This window comes from Pelodiscus sinensis, chromosome 32, assembly GCF_052426305.1.
Source record: "Pelodiscus sinensis isolate ZL-2025 chromosome 32, ASM5242630v1, whole genome shotgun sequence".
Taxonomy (NCBI): Eukaryota; Metazoa; Chordata; order Testudines; family Trionychidae; genus Pelodiscus; species Pelodiscus sinensis.
Window position 1 is genome coordinate 11764764 of NC_143083.1, and position 18181 is coordinate 11782944.

Below are 18181 nucleotides of genomic sequence, written 5' to 3' on the forward strand. Positions count from 1 at the left end.
CCCGGGGCATCCCATTATAGGGGACGCCACACGGGGCTGCCGGACCGGGCGGGGGTGGAGCTGCACATGGGTCAGGCCCCCAGGGCGCACAAATGGCTCGGGCCAGCCCTGTGTGTATAGACACACTAACCTCTGGCCATTGCAGGACAGTTTGATTTCTCTAATAGCTGTAGTGGCTATAGCTCTTTTAGTCTATAACATAAGGGATATAGGAGTGGTCCTAATTATAGAGATGAGATCACTACACCATGATGAAGAGTGTGAGTTAAGTGAGAATAAGTGCAAAATAGGTGAGCTTTGCTACCCAAAGGGAAGGCCTGTTTCGAGAGTAGCAAGGTCAGTGCTTTATGAACTACCTTGGCTCCTAATACAAGGTAAAATATTTGACTAGCACTTGCCAGTGACACCACTAAACGAGCTGCAGCAATATAAATTGCCTAGGCAAGTGAAAATCCACTACAAGGATCACAACCTCCCCCCTCAATTTTATATCCAAATACAGAAAAGTGGCCATGCCGGTGGAAGGCTGTCACTTCACCAAAGGAATGAGGTAGCATTTTAAAGCTTCATTGTTATTAAAAGTGAATTTAGTGTTGGTGCTATCTACATTTATAAAGTATTCCTTCTGTAGAGCCAGGGCCTGCTTATGGCAGGTGAACAGTATATACTCAGAAAATTACTTTCTGAGGTGAGCAGAACTGATTGAAGACTTTCCCTTTACTGAAAAAAGAAAGTTAAGAGTGAGAGAAAGAAGTAGTGCAGACCTGTTACTACCAACCACCGTCAAATCCCCCAACGCTCTCAAGTTGTATCCTAGACTAAGGCTAAGTCTACACTGCAGGCTTCTTGTGCACAAAGTGTTTTGCGCAAGAGTTCTTGCGCAAAAGGTCTTGTGCAAGGGTGCATCCACACTGCCATGTTTTTGCGCAAGACATGTGCTTTTGTGCAGGAGCATCCATGGCAGTGTGCACGCTCTCTTGCACAAGAAAGCTCTGATGGCCATTTTAGCCATAGCGGTTTCTTGCGCAAGAAACCCGTTGCCCGTCCACAAGAGCAAGAGTTTCCCTCTTGCGCAAGAGTTGCAAGAGTTCTTATTCCTCGTGGGGAGAGGAATAACTCTGACACTTTACTGTAAATTTACTTGCGCACGAACGCGCGTGCAGTGTAGACGCTCTGCAAGTTTTTGCGCAAGAACAGACATTCTTGAGCAAGAAGTCTGGAGTGTAGACGTAGCCGAAGAGCTTTGTCTCTTACCATTAGACGTGAAGCCCCAAACGGAATGCAGAACTGTGTTGGTATTTTATCTATCCTCTGGGAACCAGCTTCTTAACATTTTGGCAGCTGTTCTACTGTGCACAATACTGCTAAAACACTTGGGACTCTGGGCTGTGATAGGCGGTGGTGTGCCATGTGAGCATGTGTGCATTGGCATGTGTGAGTCGATGGAATACATAGGCCACTGGTGTGTGTGTGTGTGTGCGCGCATAGGGGACGTGTGTGTGTGTGTGTGTGTGCATGCATAGGGGACGTGTGTGTGTGTGTGTGTGCGCACAGGCATAGGGGACGTGTGTGTGTGTGTGTGTGTATGTGTGTGTGCACTGGCATAGGGGACGTGTGTGTGTGTGCATAGGGGATGTGTGTGTGTGTGTGTGTGTGCGCGCACGGGCATAGGGGACGTGTGTGTGTGTGTGCATAGGGGACGTGTGTGTGTGTGTGTGTGTGCGCGTGCATAGGGGACACATGTCTGAACATAGGTGCGTGTGCACAGGATGTTGGTGCGGGGTGACTGCATGGAGCATGCATGCGTATGAGGCGCATCATGCGGCGCATGCGCACACACCTAGAGGTGCCTGACGAACTCCCCGGCGCGCGCGCCGCCCCCGTGCGGGCAGCAGCCGCCGCTGCGCTGACCCCGCCCCTCCCCTTCCCCGAGAGAGCTGACGGGAGGGGGGCGGGGCGCTGGTTGTGACGCACGGCACGAGGTGGGCGGGAGGCCTATTATACTGCGGCGCGCGCGTCGCGTTGGACGTAACGTAACGTGCCGCGCGGGCTGGGCTGGGCTGGTTCCGTTTCCGGGGGAGGCTCTTTCTTTCTCGCGAGGTGGCCGGGCGGCGGGGTGAGCGGCGGGGCCTGGGCAGATGGGTGGAGGGGGCCGGGGGCGGGGGGGGGGGTGCCGGGGGGCCGGGGGGGGGGGTGCTGGGTAACGGGGGGGGGGGGGGCCGGGGGGCCGGGGGGGGGGGGGTGCTGGGTAACGGGGGGGGGCCGGGCCGGGGGGGGGGGTGGGGGGCCGGGCCGGGGGGGGGGGGTGGGGTAACGGGGGGGCCGGATAACGGGCGGATGGGCCGGGCGGGGGGGGGTGCTGGGTAACGGGGGGTGCTGGGTAACGGGGGGGGGCCGGGCCGGGGGGGGTGCTGGGTAACGGGGGGGGGCCGGGCCGGGGGGGGTGCTCTGGGTAACGGGGGGAGGGGCCGGGTAACGGGCGGGGGGGGGGCTATTTGCCTTGGACCATAGGGGGGAGGTTGCCCGGGGGGGGTCCCTGGACTCCTGGGGCTTCCTTGAGACCCGTTTCCAGCACCCGTGGCTGCCTAGCCCGGCGTGGGAATGGGGCGGTTGCCTGGCGCGCCATGCGGGGCTGCGGCTGATCGGCTGGTGGCTCTTGCAGGGGACGCTCACTTGCCAAGATGCAGATCTTCGTGAAAACCCTGACGGGCAAAACCATCACCCTCGAGGTGGAGCCCAGCGACACCATCGAGAACGTCAAGGCCAAGATTCAGGACAAGGAAGGTGAGGGGGGTGAAGGAAGCTAGTGCCAGTTTAACCCTCAGTTGTTAAAGTTGGGGGCTGTCGGTTCAAGTAGCCTGGTGTTGGGAGGCTTTTAAACGTCGTCTTCTCCTGTCATCGGAAGAAGTGGGTTTTGCCCACAAAAGCTCATGAGACCCTCTACATGTTTTGTTAGTCTTTAAGGTGCTACTAGACTATTTCTTGTTTTCCAAGTTTAAACTCTTCTAGGCAGCTTTATCCTCCAATGGGGTCTGACTATCTCCTGTTTCTCTTAACATGTGGGAGCTGGCTTCTGCTCAGAGGCTGGCAGTGTAGGGACTCCTGTTGTGATCATTTTGTCTTTGTGCCCTTATGCACCTATGCATGCATCAAGTCACAATTGAGGGAGCAACTGGATCTCATTTCTATGAGTGGCATTGTGAAAATGTTGTGTTGAGTGTTGTAAGTTTCAGTGTCTGTGACAAAATTGTGGCTATGACATTTTTTCAGCTAAAACAATGGTCCCTGAAATACCTTCTCTGTGTCCATAACTGCCTTACGTGGTTTGGAATGTAGTCTGTACCGTGTCTGTCCCAGGACAATAGGAAATTAAGGTGGGTGAGGCAATTTCTCTTGGTCCAATAAAAGATATTGCCTCACCATCTTGTGTATTTAGATCGAATGCAAATTCAAAATTGTTTTTGACCCAAAACATGTTTTGAAACTCTTGGTGAGCCAAAATGTTGAGGAAAAAGTCTGCTTGTGTCAACCAAAACATTTTTTTAATGTTGAGGAAATTCCGAAAAAAACCCAAATGTTTTATCTTTTCATTTGGGAAGTGGCATTTCAGCACTTGAATTTTTTTCAACCTGCAGTTTGCCAAGATGACCCAATTTTGTTAATTCAAATGACCTGCACCTGCATTTTTGGGGGAGAAAAAGTTTTACAACCCCCCCTCCCCCCCTTCCCCAAAAAAAACAGCTTTAGCTGCACAGTTCTTGGTCAGGAAGTAAAGAAAAAAAACCTACCCTCAGCTGAAAGAGTAGATGGAGTTTGGAAAGGGAAACTGAAATCCAGTATTTGTATCACACTTCTCCTGGATGCTTAACATTCCCCAGGTGTCTCTGTAATAACCAGTTGTAGTCAGCATGATTCTATTTGATCTCATAGAAGGCCCTTCCAGTACAATAAACACCCCCTCACCCCCACCCCGCCCTCCAGTGAATTTTCAGTGCTGCTTCCCAACCCAATATGTCAAAAGGATCAAATCATTTTAGGCAGTTGGTTCTGTAGGCTTTCACCATAAGGAAATCAGTAACTGCTGTACCTAGGTTCAAAGAGATGGGAGATAGGAGACAATCTCGTCCTTTGGTTGCTGCCACTATGGTTCGGCCCAGAAAGTCTGGAGCCATGGCTGTTTTCTGGGGTTGGTACTAACCCGATAGTGCTGGTATCACAGGATAATGAGGTTTTGACCGTAGGTCACTTCCATCAGGTCTGCTGTCTCCCAGTAACACAGTAGGTCATGATTTGCTCTTCAGATAATCTCAATGTAAAGTTAAAGGCAGTTCAGTGTTCTGCTTATGGATGTCTTGTAGGTATCCCTCCTGACCAACAACGTCTGATCTTTGCTGGAAAGCAGCTGGAGGATGGGCGTACCCTCTCAGACTACAACATCCAGAAAGGTATTGTCTGACAGTGTTACTGCTGTTGTTAAAAAAAGGCTAATGCATGGTTGCCAAACTGTTGAAGAACCACTAGAGGAAACTCAAGCTCTTTCTGCCTGCAGAACTTGGTGTCTGTGAGCACTGGGGATTATTGAATTGGACTTCATGGTCATGATAGATAACGTGTAGGACATGAGTTTGTGGTACAATGAGGGAGCTAAGAGCAAATGGATTCCCTGTGTGAGCAGGGGATAATAACCTCAAAGTAGTGAGGAGTGGTGTGATCGTTGTTAGGTGTTAATAGTCCTGTGGTTAACATGTTGCATTTAACTGGTTAAACACTTAAATGGGGGTGGTTATGGGGACTCTTCTGGGCTTCTGGTTGACAGTGACTGGTAAGCATCACATGGTAAAGGTGATGCTTACCAATTCACCGCTCGCATTCTCATTACAAATACGCTTATTAGGGTACTGTGTCCAGCTGTGGTGTGAACTCAGACTGCAAATGATACAGAAAAGAACTACAGAAACAAGCCACTGTCTTGGAAAACCTGCCTTAGACTTAAGCAAGCTATTTAACTCCACAAAGATTAGATTGTCTCTGGGTAGAAGTATCTGCACATGGACAGAATTTGGTAGCAATGGGCTTTAGACAAAAGCATACCAGGATCCAAGACTGGAAGCTGAGGCTAGACAAATTCAGACTAGGAATGGGGGGCGCGGGGGGGGGGGGGGGGGTGTCCAAATTATCCAGTGATAGCTTTGAAAAAAATTGGCTGTGTTCTCCCCCACTATCTACAGATGACCGTGGTTTGTGGGGTTTAGTCTGGGAAATCTATACAGCATCACAAGATGAATGAGAGGCCCAGGTGTCTAAAGAACTGGCGTGTTTGTCTGATTTGCCTTGGGAAATCAGGGATGGGGCGGGGAGTTGGGAGAGCTGTGGCAATCTGGCTGTGCAGTGAGTTAATTTGGGGTGTAAACGGAAACCACCAGGACTGAAGAGTCACTTTTTTCTAAGGCAGTAGCACCTGAGACGAGTCCTGTTGCCCTGTCCCTCCAAACAGTGAGTGGTCCTGCCTCAGTGCTTGTTCTGAAATGCTGCTAACTTGGTATGTTCCTCCTTCCAGAATCCACTCTGCACTTGGTGCTACGCTTGCGTGGAGGTATCATCGAGCCTTCCCTACGCCAGCTCGCACAGAAGTACAACTGCGACAAGATGATCTGCCGCAAGTACGTGTTGTCTTATGCTATAGACGCCGTGCTGGAGCCTCTGTCGCTCCTGTCCTCTCCAAGCAGCATCCTCACCTACTCTTGTGCTGATAGCTAGGGGGAATCCTTAGGTGATGGGCAGGGCTCGACAAATTATGTAATCTACTCGCCCTAGCCCTGGTGATGGGTGTGCTTGGAGAGAAGTGGTAATAGTCTGTCATAGCATAGATTGCTCTGCCTTGCCCTAAAGAGCCTGAGGGAGGAGCAACTGCAGCAGCATCCTTGCAGCTCAAACACCTTTTACTTGCAGCTAATGCTGTATCAATCTCTCAACCTCCTAGAGAGGTTCCTGTTCTGGATAGATCTTCTTCAGAGTCCCTGGAGTTGCCAGGGACCTGTGATGGGTCCCTTTGCCCACTCTGCATGAGACAAAGGAGATGCCATTATTCCTATCAAGGATTGGTGGGTGTTGCATTCTCTACTGAACTGGCAGCTAGTCATAAAAATCCCTGAATAAATGTACATTGGTCCTTCCTATATGACTCAAAATATCCTCATTCTCTTACGCATGGGGAAGAATATGCATCTGGTTACCTCTAGTACATATGCTAGTAGCAGTGATAGGGAGGTTGGGTGGTGCCTTGCCATGTGAGGCAGAGCTTCCTGGGAGTTCCCAGCCACCAGATGAGTTGACAGCTGTTTCTCTACCTCTTTCAGGTGCTACGCCCGCCTGCACCCTCGTGCTGTCAACTGCCGTAAGAAGAAGTGTGGCCACACCAACAATCTGCGTCCCAAGAAGAAGGTCAAGTAGAGGGAGCTGCCTGTCTCCTGCCTGTGTGGCTGTTGAAGTCCAGTCTGGTAGTCTGCTACAATGTAGCTGGCTCCTGCCTGAGGCAGGAGTGTGTTGAATAAAGCTGCTTCCAGTGCTCAGTCGGGTGTGTGTTCTCTGTCCTTTCACCTACAGTTGCTTTCACATACTCGAATGCTGTTTAAAACAATGGGCAAAAAATCATGCCTGTGTTCCATAAAACATTCTCTGTTTCAAAGCTGGGATTGATTCACGCATGGCTCTGCCATCCTTAAGCTTGCCTGATCCCTTCTTGGCTTCCTTCAGTACCAAAGAAATACTGCTGCTCTGAACACACATGGCAGATGAATTAAGGAATTCACAACGTGGTGCCTGCCTAGCAAACATTTCTGTACGTAAGAATAGAATTCAAGTCCATGTAAATAAAAAGTGAACAGCCTCTGTCTTGGTTACTCCATCTTAAAGTGGTCATCCGGGTTGCTCTAGATTATATTCTGGTGGCTGGAGGGGAGTGAACCAGGGAGCACATGGAGATCTCAGTCCCATGCTGTTGGAATAAATGCCCAGTAGCAATGAGGCTGAAGCTGCCACTACGATGCTATATGAGCAGCGTTGGGACGTTAACTGCCTTTGATGCTACCACAGTAACCCCAGTTGGGTAAGAGGGGGGCCTGAGTGAGTTATCAAGGCTAACTGTAGAAGCATAAGCTACACAGCAGAATGAGGTCAGCGATGGTGCCATCCTTGCATGCTAGAGAGCACCAGTTCCCCACAAGCTCCTCCTTAGGCGCACCACTGCCTGTCTGAGGGCTGGTGTTTCAGGTTAAAGCACGAGTCAATGAGCTGTCCTCACAGGGAATGGAGGTTTGATCATCTGTGTGGCAATCTAGTCTAGGATGAAATGCTGAGGGAAGGTTCTGTGTTTAGCTCTGCCAATGCACCTCACTCCTGGCCTAGGATCTGGCAGAAAAGAACGTGAGTCACCCACTTCCTGGCCATCTTTCCCCTAAGTCAGGATTTTAACCCACCTAGTGGGAGAGGACAGCCCAGCTGAAAACAGCATTCTGGTTCCTAGCTCAACTGCGTGGCTACGTCTAGACTGGCATGATTTTCCGCAAATGTTTTTAACGGAAAAGTTTTCTGTTAAAAGCATTTGTGGAAAAGAGCATTGAGATGGCACGGACGCTTTTCTGCAAAAGCACCTTTTGCGAAAAAGCGTCCGTGCCAGTCTAGATGCGCTTTTGTGCAAAAAAGCCCCGATCACCATTTTTGCGATGGGGGCTTTTTTGCACAAAATAAATCTGAGCTGTCTACACTGGCCCTTTTGCGCAAAAGGACTTTTGCCCGAATGGGAGCAGCATAGTATTTCTGCAAGAAGCACTGATTTCTTACATGGGATCATCAGTGTTCTTGCAGAAATTCAAGCGGCCAGTGTAGACAGCTGGCAAGTTTTTCTGCAAAAGCAGCTGCTTTTGTGGAAAAACTTTCTGGACTAGTTCCAGAGCCCAAAAGAGAACCGAGGTGTCACAGAAATCTAATTCTAAGGGAGGAAATATTAGCTCTGCTCTGGTCCTTTCTACTATGGATGTAAAGGGTAACTAGTTATCTGGTAAGCATGCTACTAATGCAATGCTTAGCAGGGTAACTGATTAACCCATGGCCAGCTGGGCTGGAGCAGCCCTTCTCCCTCTCTCCCTGCCCCCCATATACAGTGTGAGCCCACTACACAACAGCTTGGAGGCTGCTCCACTGGCCTCCTTGCCTCTGGTGCAATGGGGTGGGCTGGTTATCTGATCAAACATGCAGTTCACTGGTTAACCTTTTAACCGGGGGTTGTACGTTCCTATTTTCTACTAGCTTCCGAAAGCAGCTCCTAAGCCAAGTTTCCCTCAAGGCTGCAGGCAGCTCCGGTGCAGGCTGCAGCGCAAGAGGGGGAAACCTAGTCCTGGTGCTGCCACTGGCCTTCACCTGGCCCTGGGTTAAGTTCCCAGCTGCAACCTGGGGCTGATTTGCCCCTCCCTCTCCCCGGTCTCTAGGGAAGCCTGATCAATTGCAAATGTAAACTCAAGGGCACGGGGACTGCCTTGGGCTGTTCCTGCCCTACTGAGCCCAGCAGGGTCTAGCCTGGGGCCCGGCTGCTCCAGGGATACAAGCACGGATCTTGCTCTGCGGTTCTTTGGTTTTCTGAACCCCCCGACTGGATCTAAACGCTCCCCCTAGGCCTAAAAGCCAGGGCGGGTGTGGGAGCGGAGCAAACAACCCCCCCCCCTTCTACCTCTCCTTCGGCTGGTCATGAGCCTGCCAGGCCTGCAGGCGGCAGGACGCGGCAGCCTCTTCCCCGCCGCCTCGGAGGCGGCCGAGCCCACCCGCCGAGCCGGGGAGCCTGGAGCGCGCGGGGCGCAGGCGGGGGCGCACGGGCCGAGCCCCCGCGATGGTGAGCGGGGCCGGGCGAGCAGAGCACGTGGCGGGGCTGGGGGCCGGGCCTGGCCCGGGCAGCGCGGCCATGCACGAGCCGGGCCGGGCCGCGGAGGCTGGTCCCCTCTGCGCCCCGAGGCTCAGCCGGAGCCCAGGGCTGCGGCGCGGGGCAGACACGTGGCAGCCCCGAGCTGTAGGGGGCGCCCACGCGCGGGTCCAAGCTGCGGGGCTGTTCTGGCTGGGGGGCAGCGCACGCCGGGGATCGTGCGGCTCGGGCGCCGGGGATCGTGCGGTTCGGGCGCCGGGATCGTGCGCCTCGGGCACCGGGGGGTGGGGGCGGATAGACCCCGGAAATCTGGGGCAGCCCAGCTGTGACCAACACCCGCTGGGGGGGGGGAGGGTGAAAGTGACTATGGGGAGCCATGGGGGAAAGAAACCACCTATCTGCACCAGCTCCTGGGGGGGGGGACTGAGGGGTTGCTCTCCCTTCCCACCCCCTGGGGGCTCCCCGGACCACCCCGCGCTCTGTGCCCCCCGCAGCAGGCGCAGGAACGCCAGCCCCGCGATGGGGACGTGTGGCTAGAAATGCCCCTCGTGTGGAGTGACCAGGCTGGGGGGCTCGCCCAGCCCTCCTGGCCGCTCTGAATTCTGCTGCCAGCCTTTCCCACGAGTGGGCCCAGTGGGGGCCACAAACAGCCCAGGCGAGCCGGTCAATGCGTGTCAATTTTTTTTAAAAATGGGGATTCTTAAGAAATGAGCGAGCCGACCCGTCTTCCCCTCGTCTGTCGTGCCCTCGGCAGAGTCCGAGCGGAGCTGGCATCTTGGGGACGCGCATGGGTGCCTTGTGATGGTGACTCACCACTGCAAAGTCCTGGGTGGAAGTTCAGTTCTCCCTCCCTCCCTCCCCCCAGCAGCCCCCGTCGAAATAAAATTGAAGCGAGGCACAAAGCAGGAAATACTTTCCTCACCGGTGGGACTCCCTGCCACAAGATCTTAGCGGGAGTGCGAAACGGGATTGGGCCCGGGTGGATAATCGGGGCTGTGCTCACCTCCCTGTGAGCAGAGAACGTGACTTGCTAGTGCTGGAATAGCAACTTAGCAAGCAAATCCGCATGCTTCAGGGTGCAACCAACCTCTGACCACTGGGGTCAGGAAGGATCAGGTCCTTCTGTGTCTGCCTGCTGCCCCTTCCCCTGAACCTGCCTGGGGTGAGCGGACTCTGACCTCCGTAGGCCTCGGTACTGCTCCAGCCTGGTGATCCCAGACGTGACACTCTGCGGCCACAGGCGTGCCCCCTCCTATGCCCTGTAGAGCTGGGGCTGAAGCAGGCTGGGTGTGGTGGGAGCTGCCTGTGGGCAGCAGTAGTGGAGGATCACGAGGCTGGGATTTACTGTAATGGGCGGGGATGCGGCAAGCTAAAAACACCCGCCAGGTTGCGTGTGGCTAAGCCAGCGCTCCTCCTGCTCGGTCTCTGCCTCCCCCTAGCCCTCGCCCCCTTTGGCAGCAGAGGCGGGAGGGAGCGGAAGGCACTTCGCTCAGCGCTGGCTTGGGAAGGGCTGGAGTTGTGCTCTGGCGGCTCGTCAAACGTGTAACCCGCTGGGAAGGCCGCGGCGCTGGGCACGACGGCGGGGAGGGGCTGGGTGGGACGGAGTGAAGCCTCCCCCGCCTGGCGAGGGGCTGCCCAGCCCCGGGTGCGCACAGGTGGCTGGGCGGCGCTTGCGGGAGTCCTGGACCACGCTGGCGTGGAACCTCCTGGCCTGGTGCGGGGGCCAGCGTCGCTCCAAGGCGATGAGGCGTGGAACCGGAGAGGCTGGCCAGAGGCTCTGCCAACAGGAAGGAGACTCTGGAGCTGCCAAGTTAGGAAACGCAGCTGTTGGGGGAGGCCTGGCCGCGCACTAGACCCCAGCACGGGGAGAGCTCTGCGGGGGGGCGGGATCCACGCACGCACTCGGGCCCCTGCTCAGAGCAGCCCGTGGAAAGAGGCTTTTGGGAGCCCATGGAACCCTGCTCTGGAGAGCGAGAGAAACTGGATCCCGCAGCTGCACGGGCCCCAGAGCAGCTGAGCCTGAGTCCTGGACTCCCCACCGCGGCCTCCCTCGCGCCCCGCGGAGCAGCTGTAGCCCCCGGCCCAGCGCGTGAGAACCCAGAACGCTGGGCCCCCCCTGCAGTCCAGGAGCCGAGGGGGCCAGGGAATGGGCGACCGAAACATTCCTCACTCCTAGTCCTGGGGGGGCCAGCTGCTCCCCGCGCTAGGAGGCCGCTGGAGACCTTGCCGCCCTCTCGGATCTGGGCTCATTCACGGGGACTGGCTGGTGGGACACATGGACTAGGACACCGGACTGGCGGGCAGGGCTCTGATCTTGCGCAGGGCGCACTGGCACTGGGGAGCAGGAGTGGGGCTGGGGCGGAGTCTGGCCCCAGCCCGGCAGTGGGGGGCGGCTGGGCTTAGGGCCGCAGGTTCTGGATGGGGAGCTCTGGCGGGGGCGCAGCGCCCTCCGGTGGCCAGGCTGGGTCTGCGGGATGCCCCGGGGCCTGGTCTGGGGCTGCCGGACGCCCCAGTCTCACGCTGCCCCTTTGTCTCTCCTGCCGGCAGACGGACGCCGCCGTGAAAGCGCTGCTGCGGCGCTTCTACGCCCTGCAGGGGGAGCGGGTGGAGGCCTATCGGCTCTTTGACGAGTAAGTGACCCCGAGGCCAGAGAATCCCTTGGCAGCTCTGGGCTCCAGCCTGGGGCCCGTCCTGCCCTCTGCCCCATCGCCCTGCCGGGACTTCTCCTTCCAGCACAAGGAGGCCAGATGGGGACCGGTCACCGGCCTGCCCTGGCTGCTCCCCTCGCTCCCCCTGAAGCCCTATCCTGGCACCGCTGCCTGGGGGCGCCCCTGGCTGAGCTTCTCCTGCCCACGGCAGATTTCTTCCCACAGCCTGGCCCCCGGGGTCACTGTCCCCAGGGGTTGGTGAACAGGATGAGACAGCCGGCCTAGAGAGTAGGGCAAAGTCACTGCCCCGTCTGCCTCAGTTTCCCCCTCGGTAAGATGGGGACGGTAATGACTTCACTGTCCCCCTGTGCTCTAAGGAAACTAACCACACAGTGGGGGGGCATCTGTCCCAGTTATCGGGGGGGTGGCCTCCCTTTCCGTCCCCCGTGCTGTGGCTCCGTGGTCTAGGAGGGGGTTCGTTCGTCCCCAGGCCCCTGGACGGGATTGTGCCCGGTGACGATCCCGCCTTCTCGTGGCTCTTTGTGCCTCTTTCCCACACAAGGCCAGTCCCGGGGCAGGGCTTCCTGTCCAACGCTCGTTAGCGAAAGGACTAATCAGCACTGTCCAGCCCCAGACTCCCCTGGCGGGCTGTTGGGCAGGCAGGGCGCTGGAGGCTGGCAAGGGGGAAATGACCTGTCCCTGGCTTCCACGTCAGAGCTGGGAGCACCTGGCATGTGCTTGCACCCCTCCCCAGCCCCTTGGGGAAGGCGGCTGCTGCTTCCCCTCCCACCTGTGATCTAGGCCAGCTGAGTGGGGGCCTCCCAGGAAGGAGGGATCCCCGGAAGCTGCCCGTAGCCTGGGCCGGGCCCTGCGGGCAGCTGCTGCCCAGCCCAACGCACCAGACACCTGTAGCCCATTTCCCCGCCAGCCGGACGGTGATTTACTCCTCCAGCTCCAGACACCCCGTGCAGCCCCCCGCCCAGCCGGCGGAGGTTAAGCTGCGAGGCCTGGCAATAATCCTGGCTAATGAGTCCTTCCTGCGCCCGGGCAGCCGGCGGAGGCTCTGGCGGCTAATTCAATCGCACGGCGGACTGGGAAATACCTGCACACTGACTGCAGGGGTCAGGCAGAGGCTAGGCAGGGGGCCGTGTGCCTCGCCGAAGGCGTCAGGGCTGGGAGTCCCTGCCTGCAATTTGCTGCGCCTGGAAGTTGTTATTGTAGGGCCCACAGGCAGCCCCCCCTTAGGCCAGGTGCTGCCTAGGGGGAGGGGCTGTCTCTGTCCTGGCTCCATGGTAGGGCTGCAGCCCAGTGGCCCCCCCAAGTCCATGGCGGAGGAGGGGTTTGCTGGGCACCCCCCCCCCCGGCGGATCCCTCGCGCAAGGGGCCCGCTCACTGGTGTTCCGGCTCGCAGGGGCCACCGGGCGTATCTGAGCAGCGGGCCGCACTACGACTTCCCCCGCTACCGGCAGCTGGTCCACGAGATCACGGTGGCCTTCCGTGGCATCTCTCAGGAGATCCTGCAGATCAAGGAGCAGCTCCAGGCAGAGCACGGCCGGCCGGAGCTGGCCCAGCATCTGGCCAGGGTGCAGCAGAAGGAGAAGGAGAGGCTGGAGCTGGTGAGAGGCCCTGTCTTGTTCCCTTTGCCCCGCGGGGGGGCCCGCTGCGGGGTGGGCTTGGACCTGGGAGCCGGGCTGAGACCTGTCGAACTCATCTCACACACAGCCCCGGCAGGGCAGGAGCGTGCACTCCCTCTGCCAGTGGGGCCGGCCTGTCCTCCCTGGGAGTCTTGACCCCACCTGCCCTCCCCCTTGCAGACGGCCCAGCTGCAGCTCGCCAAGCAGAACGTGCAGGACCAGCCCGGTGAGCCGGCCCACCAGCAGGAGGTGCAAGAGCTCAAACACAAGTAGGTGCCGTGGGGAGCTGGGCACCGCTCACGCCTCTGAGCCCCTTGGAGAGAGGGGGCATCCCCCACCCTGCAGAGGGGCCAGCGGACCTCCCCTCCCCCATGAAGCCCGGTGGGCATGTGGCATATCGGTGGGGTCAAGGCCAATGTTCCCTCTAATTTTTCCCATCCATGTGCAGAATAAATTTTGTTCAGTGCACTGAGGCAAGCACAGATGTGCACCACCCATAGAAACACAGGTGCTCTGCCAGTCAGTGGGGTGGCACCTGAATCTCTCCTGGATGGGCCGCCGAAACGCTCAGTTTGCAGGGACCACTGGTCGGGGTTGCCCCCAGGGGCACTCACTGGTCACCCAGCTCCTGGGCTTGGGGCAGGGTTGGGCGCTGCTCGTCCCCAGTGGCCGAGGCAGGACACGGCCTAACTCAGTGCCCGGGAGCCTGTGGAGAGGGAGCAGTGGGGAGAGGAGCTGGCTGTTTGTCTGCCGGCCTCACCTGGCAGCAGGGTGGGGGGTAGACGTGACCTGTCGGTGGAGGGAGTTCGATCTCCCGGCCGGGACCCGGCAAGGGGGCGGTGGAGCAGGCTGGACTTGGCATGTGCCGCACCACGGCCTGGCAGCTCCTTTATCATTGCCGCTCTTCAAGGCGGGGGCCGGCGGGCGGACGTGGGGGGGAGAAGGGGATGAAAGTGCCTTCCCCAGCCCCTCGGCCCCCTCCCCTTAACCAGGGCCGAAGGAGACCCAGATGGTGCCTTCAAAAGCTCTCTGGTTTGTCCCCCTCCGGATTGTTTAGCGCGGCCGCATGGCTTTGGTGCTCGGCCTCTCCCTGGCTGAGTGTTTCATAAACAGCGCCGGGAACGCGAGGCGGCCCAGCTAATACGCTCCATATGGCCTTTATTTATAGTTTCCATCCGCTCCCCTAGGCTAATTAAAACCATTGAGGCAATCAGCGAAATTCTCCAGGACCTCAAGTACGATTCGGAAGAAGCCGAGTGATGGGTCTCCCCCTGGGAACGGCCGGAGGAGGCCAGAAGCGTTGGAGGGGGCCCGCGTGTGGAGCGCTGGGCCGGGCACCGGGGCTCTCGCTCTCCCAGGGCAAATCCCACGAGACGCGTCTCCTGATGCCCCTCCGAGAGCCACGCCCGAGGCCCTTTCTGCCAGGCGGGCAGTGGCCTTGGCCACAGAGGCTCCTCTGCGCCCGGAGCCGTCCCAGAGCGGGGGCGGGCTTGCAAAATGCTGCCCAGCCAGCAGCGCCCACTGGGGAACCCCCCTCCCACGCTGAGAGCCCCCCACAAAGCCCCTCTCCCAGAGCAGCCACTTCAGTGCGGGCTGGGGGCCCTCACGCCCCTCGGGCATGGTCTGTGTGCACCCTCGACATGCCGCGCTGAATGACCCCTTCCCCCTGCTGAGCCGGGGCATGGCGAGTGCAGACAGAGCCAAACCAGCTGGTTTGGAGAGGGATCTTCCAAGGGCCTAGCTTGCTGTGCCATGCTCCTAAATCCCCTGGGTGCTTGGGAACCTGCCTCCCCTCCCCCTCCACAGCAGGGCATTTTAATCACGGGCCGCGACCTCTTTTAAGAACTCTCCTCTGGCAGGGGCCATTGCGGGCACGTCCCTGAGTCCGTCAGCTTCAGTGGCAGTCCCTGGCCGGTGTGGCCCCCTTATCTCCCACCCGCCCAGCAGGGCTAGTTGGTAGCGCAATAAAAGGCAGGCAGGAGCGGAGAGAGCTGTCGCGGTCTCCTTTGTGCGCTGGATGCTGCTGTCAGTCCGGGCTGGGGGTGCCGGGGCTGCCTGGGGACAGGGTTCCCCCTTTGCACCATACCCCGGGCACTCCAGCCACTGGCCGACCTGGGAACCTCCAGCTCCCCCTTTGCCCGGGGCTCTGACCCTGCCCTGCTGGGTGCACCTGCAAAGCCGGAGCAAGTTCTAGCTGCCCCATGGCCCAGCTCCCCGGCCAAGAGCCCAGAGCTCCCTGGCCAAGAGCCCAGGACGAGACGGGCCAGGGCTGTGCCATCTACCAACTCAGCCCCCCCCCGGCTCTTCCCCTGGTGCAGAGGAGGTGGGTCGCAGCCCTTCCTGGAGCAGCTGGGGTGGCGGCGGTCATGTGACTGGTGAGTCATGTGATCCAGCCAGGCCCTTTGGGCAGAGCAGAAGCACCCACGGGTATGGGGCAGCCCAGGGAGGGCGGGACTTGGCCTCTGCTGCTGCCCCACAAGCTTGAGGGCACAACCACGCCCAGGGCTGCTCGTGGGGTTGCCAGGTGTCCGGTGTTGTACCGGACAGTCCGGGATTTGCAGGCTCTGTCGGGTAAAAAAAATCAGAGAATACCAGACACGTGCAACGTGCAATGTGCAACGGCCGGTATTTTCTGAATTTTCCAGCTGCGCACCGGATGGAAGCCTGGCGGGGGGGGGGGGCGGGAGCGGCTGGGAGCCACAGCTGGGAGTGGGGCCGCGATTGCCGCCGGGAGCCCTCAGTCGGTTGAGTGTGAGGAGGGGAATCCGCCTCTTCGCTCGTGCGTCGCCGGGAGCCTGCGCGGGACAGGCAGCAAGGGCCCAGGTCAGTCCTGCTCCACACCAGCCAATTTCCCGGCCGGCCGGTTCTCCCCCACTTCCCCTCCTGATCTTCCTCAGTCAGCCCCCCTGCACCCCCCAGCTCTGCTTCCCGCCCCCCCTTCCTCCCAGCCAGCGCCGCTGCACCCCCCCCAGCTCTGCTTCCCGCCCCCCTTTCCTCCCAGCCAGCGCCGCTGCACCCCCCAGCTCTGCTTCCCGCCCCCCCTTCCTCCCAGCCAGCGCCGCTGCACCCCCCAGCTCTGCTTCCCGCCCCCCTTTCCTCCCAGCCAGCGCCGCTGCACCCCCCAGCTCTGCTTCCCGCCCCCCTTTCCTCCCAGCCAGCGCCGCTGCACCCCCCCCAGCTCTGCTTCCCGCCCCCCCTTCCTCCCAGCCAGCGCCGCTGCACCCCCCCAGCTCTGCTTCCCGCCCCCCTTCCTCCCAGCCAGCGCCGCTGCACCCCCCCGCCAGCTCTGCTTCCCGCCCCCCCTTCCTCCCAGCCAGCGCCGCTGCACCCCCCCAGCTCTACTTCCCGCCCCCCTTTCCTCCCAGCCAGTGCCACTGCACCCCCAGCTCTGCTTCCCGCCCCCCTTCCTCCCAGCCAGCGCCGCTGCACCCCCCAGCTCTGCTTCCCGCCCCCCCTTCCTCCCAGCCAGCCCCCCTGCACTCCCCCCCAGCTCTACTTCCCGCCCCCCTTTCCTCCCAGCCAGCCCCCCTGCACTCCCCCCCAGCTCTGCTTCCCACCCCCTTTCCTCTCAGCCAGCGCCGCTGCACCCCCCAGCTCTGCTTCCCACCCCCTTCCTCTCAGCCAGCGCCGCTGCACCCCCCAGCTCTGCTTCCCACCCCCCTTCCTCTCAGCCAGCGCCGCTGCACCCCCAGCTCTGCTTCCCGCCCCCTTCCTCCCAGCCAGCGCCGCTGCACCCCCCAGCTCTGCTTCCCGCCCCCCCTTCCTCCCAGCCAGCCCCCCTGCACTCCCCCCCAGCTCTACTTCCCGCCCCCCTTTCCTCCCAGCCAGCCCCCCTGCACTCCCCCCCAGCTCTGCTTCCCACCCCCTTTCCTCTCAGCCAGCGCCGCTGCACCCCCCAGCTCTGCTTCCCACCCCCTTTCCTCTCAGCCAGCGCCGCTGCACCCCCCAGCTCTGCTTCCCACCCCCCTTCCTCTCAGCCAGCGCCGCTGCACCCCCCAGCTCTGCTTCCCGCCCCCCTTCCTCCCAGCCAGCGCCGCTGCACCCCCCAGCTCTGCTTCCCGCCCCCCCTTCCTCCCAGCCAGCCCCCCTGCACTCCCCCCCCAGCTCTGCTTCCCACCCCCTTTCCTCTCAGCCAGCGCCGCTGCACCCCCCAGCTCTGCTTCCCGCCCCCCCTTCCTCCCAGCCAGCCCCCCTACTCCCCCCAGCTCTGCTTCCCGCCCCCCCTTCCTCCCAGCCAGCCCCCCTGCACTCCCCAGCTCTGCTTCCCACCCCCTTTCCTCTCAGCGCCGCTGCACCCCCCCAGCTCTGCTTCCCGCCCCCCCTTCCTCCCAGTCAGCCCCCCTGCACCCCCCCGCCAGCTCTGCTTCCCGCCCCCCTTCCTTCCAGCCAGCGCTGCTGCACCCCCTCCCCTGCCAGCTCTGCTTCCTGCCCACCCTTCCTCCCAGCCAGCCCCGCCCCCTCCCGGCCGGTCCCCCCTCTCCCGATATCCTGCGGCCAGCCCCATTCTGCACGACCTCCCCCTACGACCAGCCCTGCTTCCCGCCCCCCCCCCATCTCCCCTGGCCAGCCCCGTTGCCCCCCCGCCCCTCCGTTCACTGTTTCCAGCACTGCTCCCTTCCTGGCCAGTCCTCTTCTCCCCCCACAGCGTGTCCAGGTTTTGGGGTTTTTAAATGACTACCTGTAACCCTGGCAGTGATCCAGGTTATTGGAGTCTTTTTTTTCTTAACAACTTTGCCCCCCCCCCCTTTTTTTTCCCCTTCAACACAATTTTTTCCCAGTGTTTTTTTTTTGGAGGGGGGGTGTTTGGTATTTTTGTTTCAGCCATCTGGCAACCCCGGCTGCTGTCCTGACCAGGCTGCTCCCCCAGGACCCTCTGCCCAACCCCAGCACCCTCCCTTCCAGCCGGCCCCGAACTGCGTGTTCCAGGCTGCACTGAACGACTCCCGCTGCCCTCGCCCAGGAGAGGAGCCGGCTCAGGCTGGCCAGCGGGG

The 18181-nt window shown here is 59.7% G+C and overlaps 2 protein-coding genes across 2 annotated transcripts; both read left to right on the forward strand.

Moving 5' to 3' along the window:
- Nucleotides 1-1960: 1960 nt before the first annotated feature.
- UBA52 (ubiquitin A-52 residue ribosomal protein fusion product 1) lies at nt 1961-6569 on the forward strand. Its single transcript, XM_075902893.2, has 5 exons — nt 1961-2116; nt 2663-2784; nt 4359-4445; nt 5558-5660; nt 6357-6569. The coding sequence occupies exons 2-5, from the start codon at nt 2682-2684 to the stop codon at nt 6448-6450; spliced, it is 387 nt and encodes a 128-aa protein (XP_075759008.1). The 5' UTR covers nt 1961-2116; nt 2663-2681; the 3' UTR covers nt 6451-6569.
- Nucleotides 6570-8571: 2002 nt separating this feature from the next.
- REX1BD (required for excision 1-B domain containing) lies at nt 8572-15176 on the forward strand. The gene is made up of 5 exons (XM_075902892.2): nt 8572-8881; nt 11456-11538; nt 12968-13172; nt 13371-13459; nt 14378-15176. The coding sequence occupies exons 1-5, from the start codon at nt 8879-8881 to the stop codon at nt 14448-14450; spliced, it is 453 nt and encodes a 150-aa protein (XP_075759007.1). The 5' UTR covers nt 8572-8878; the 3' UTR covers nt 14451-15176.
- The last annotated feature ends 3005 nt before the right edge of the window (nt 15177-18181 follow it).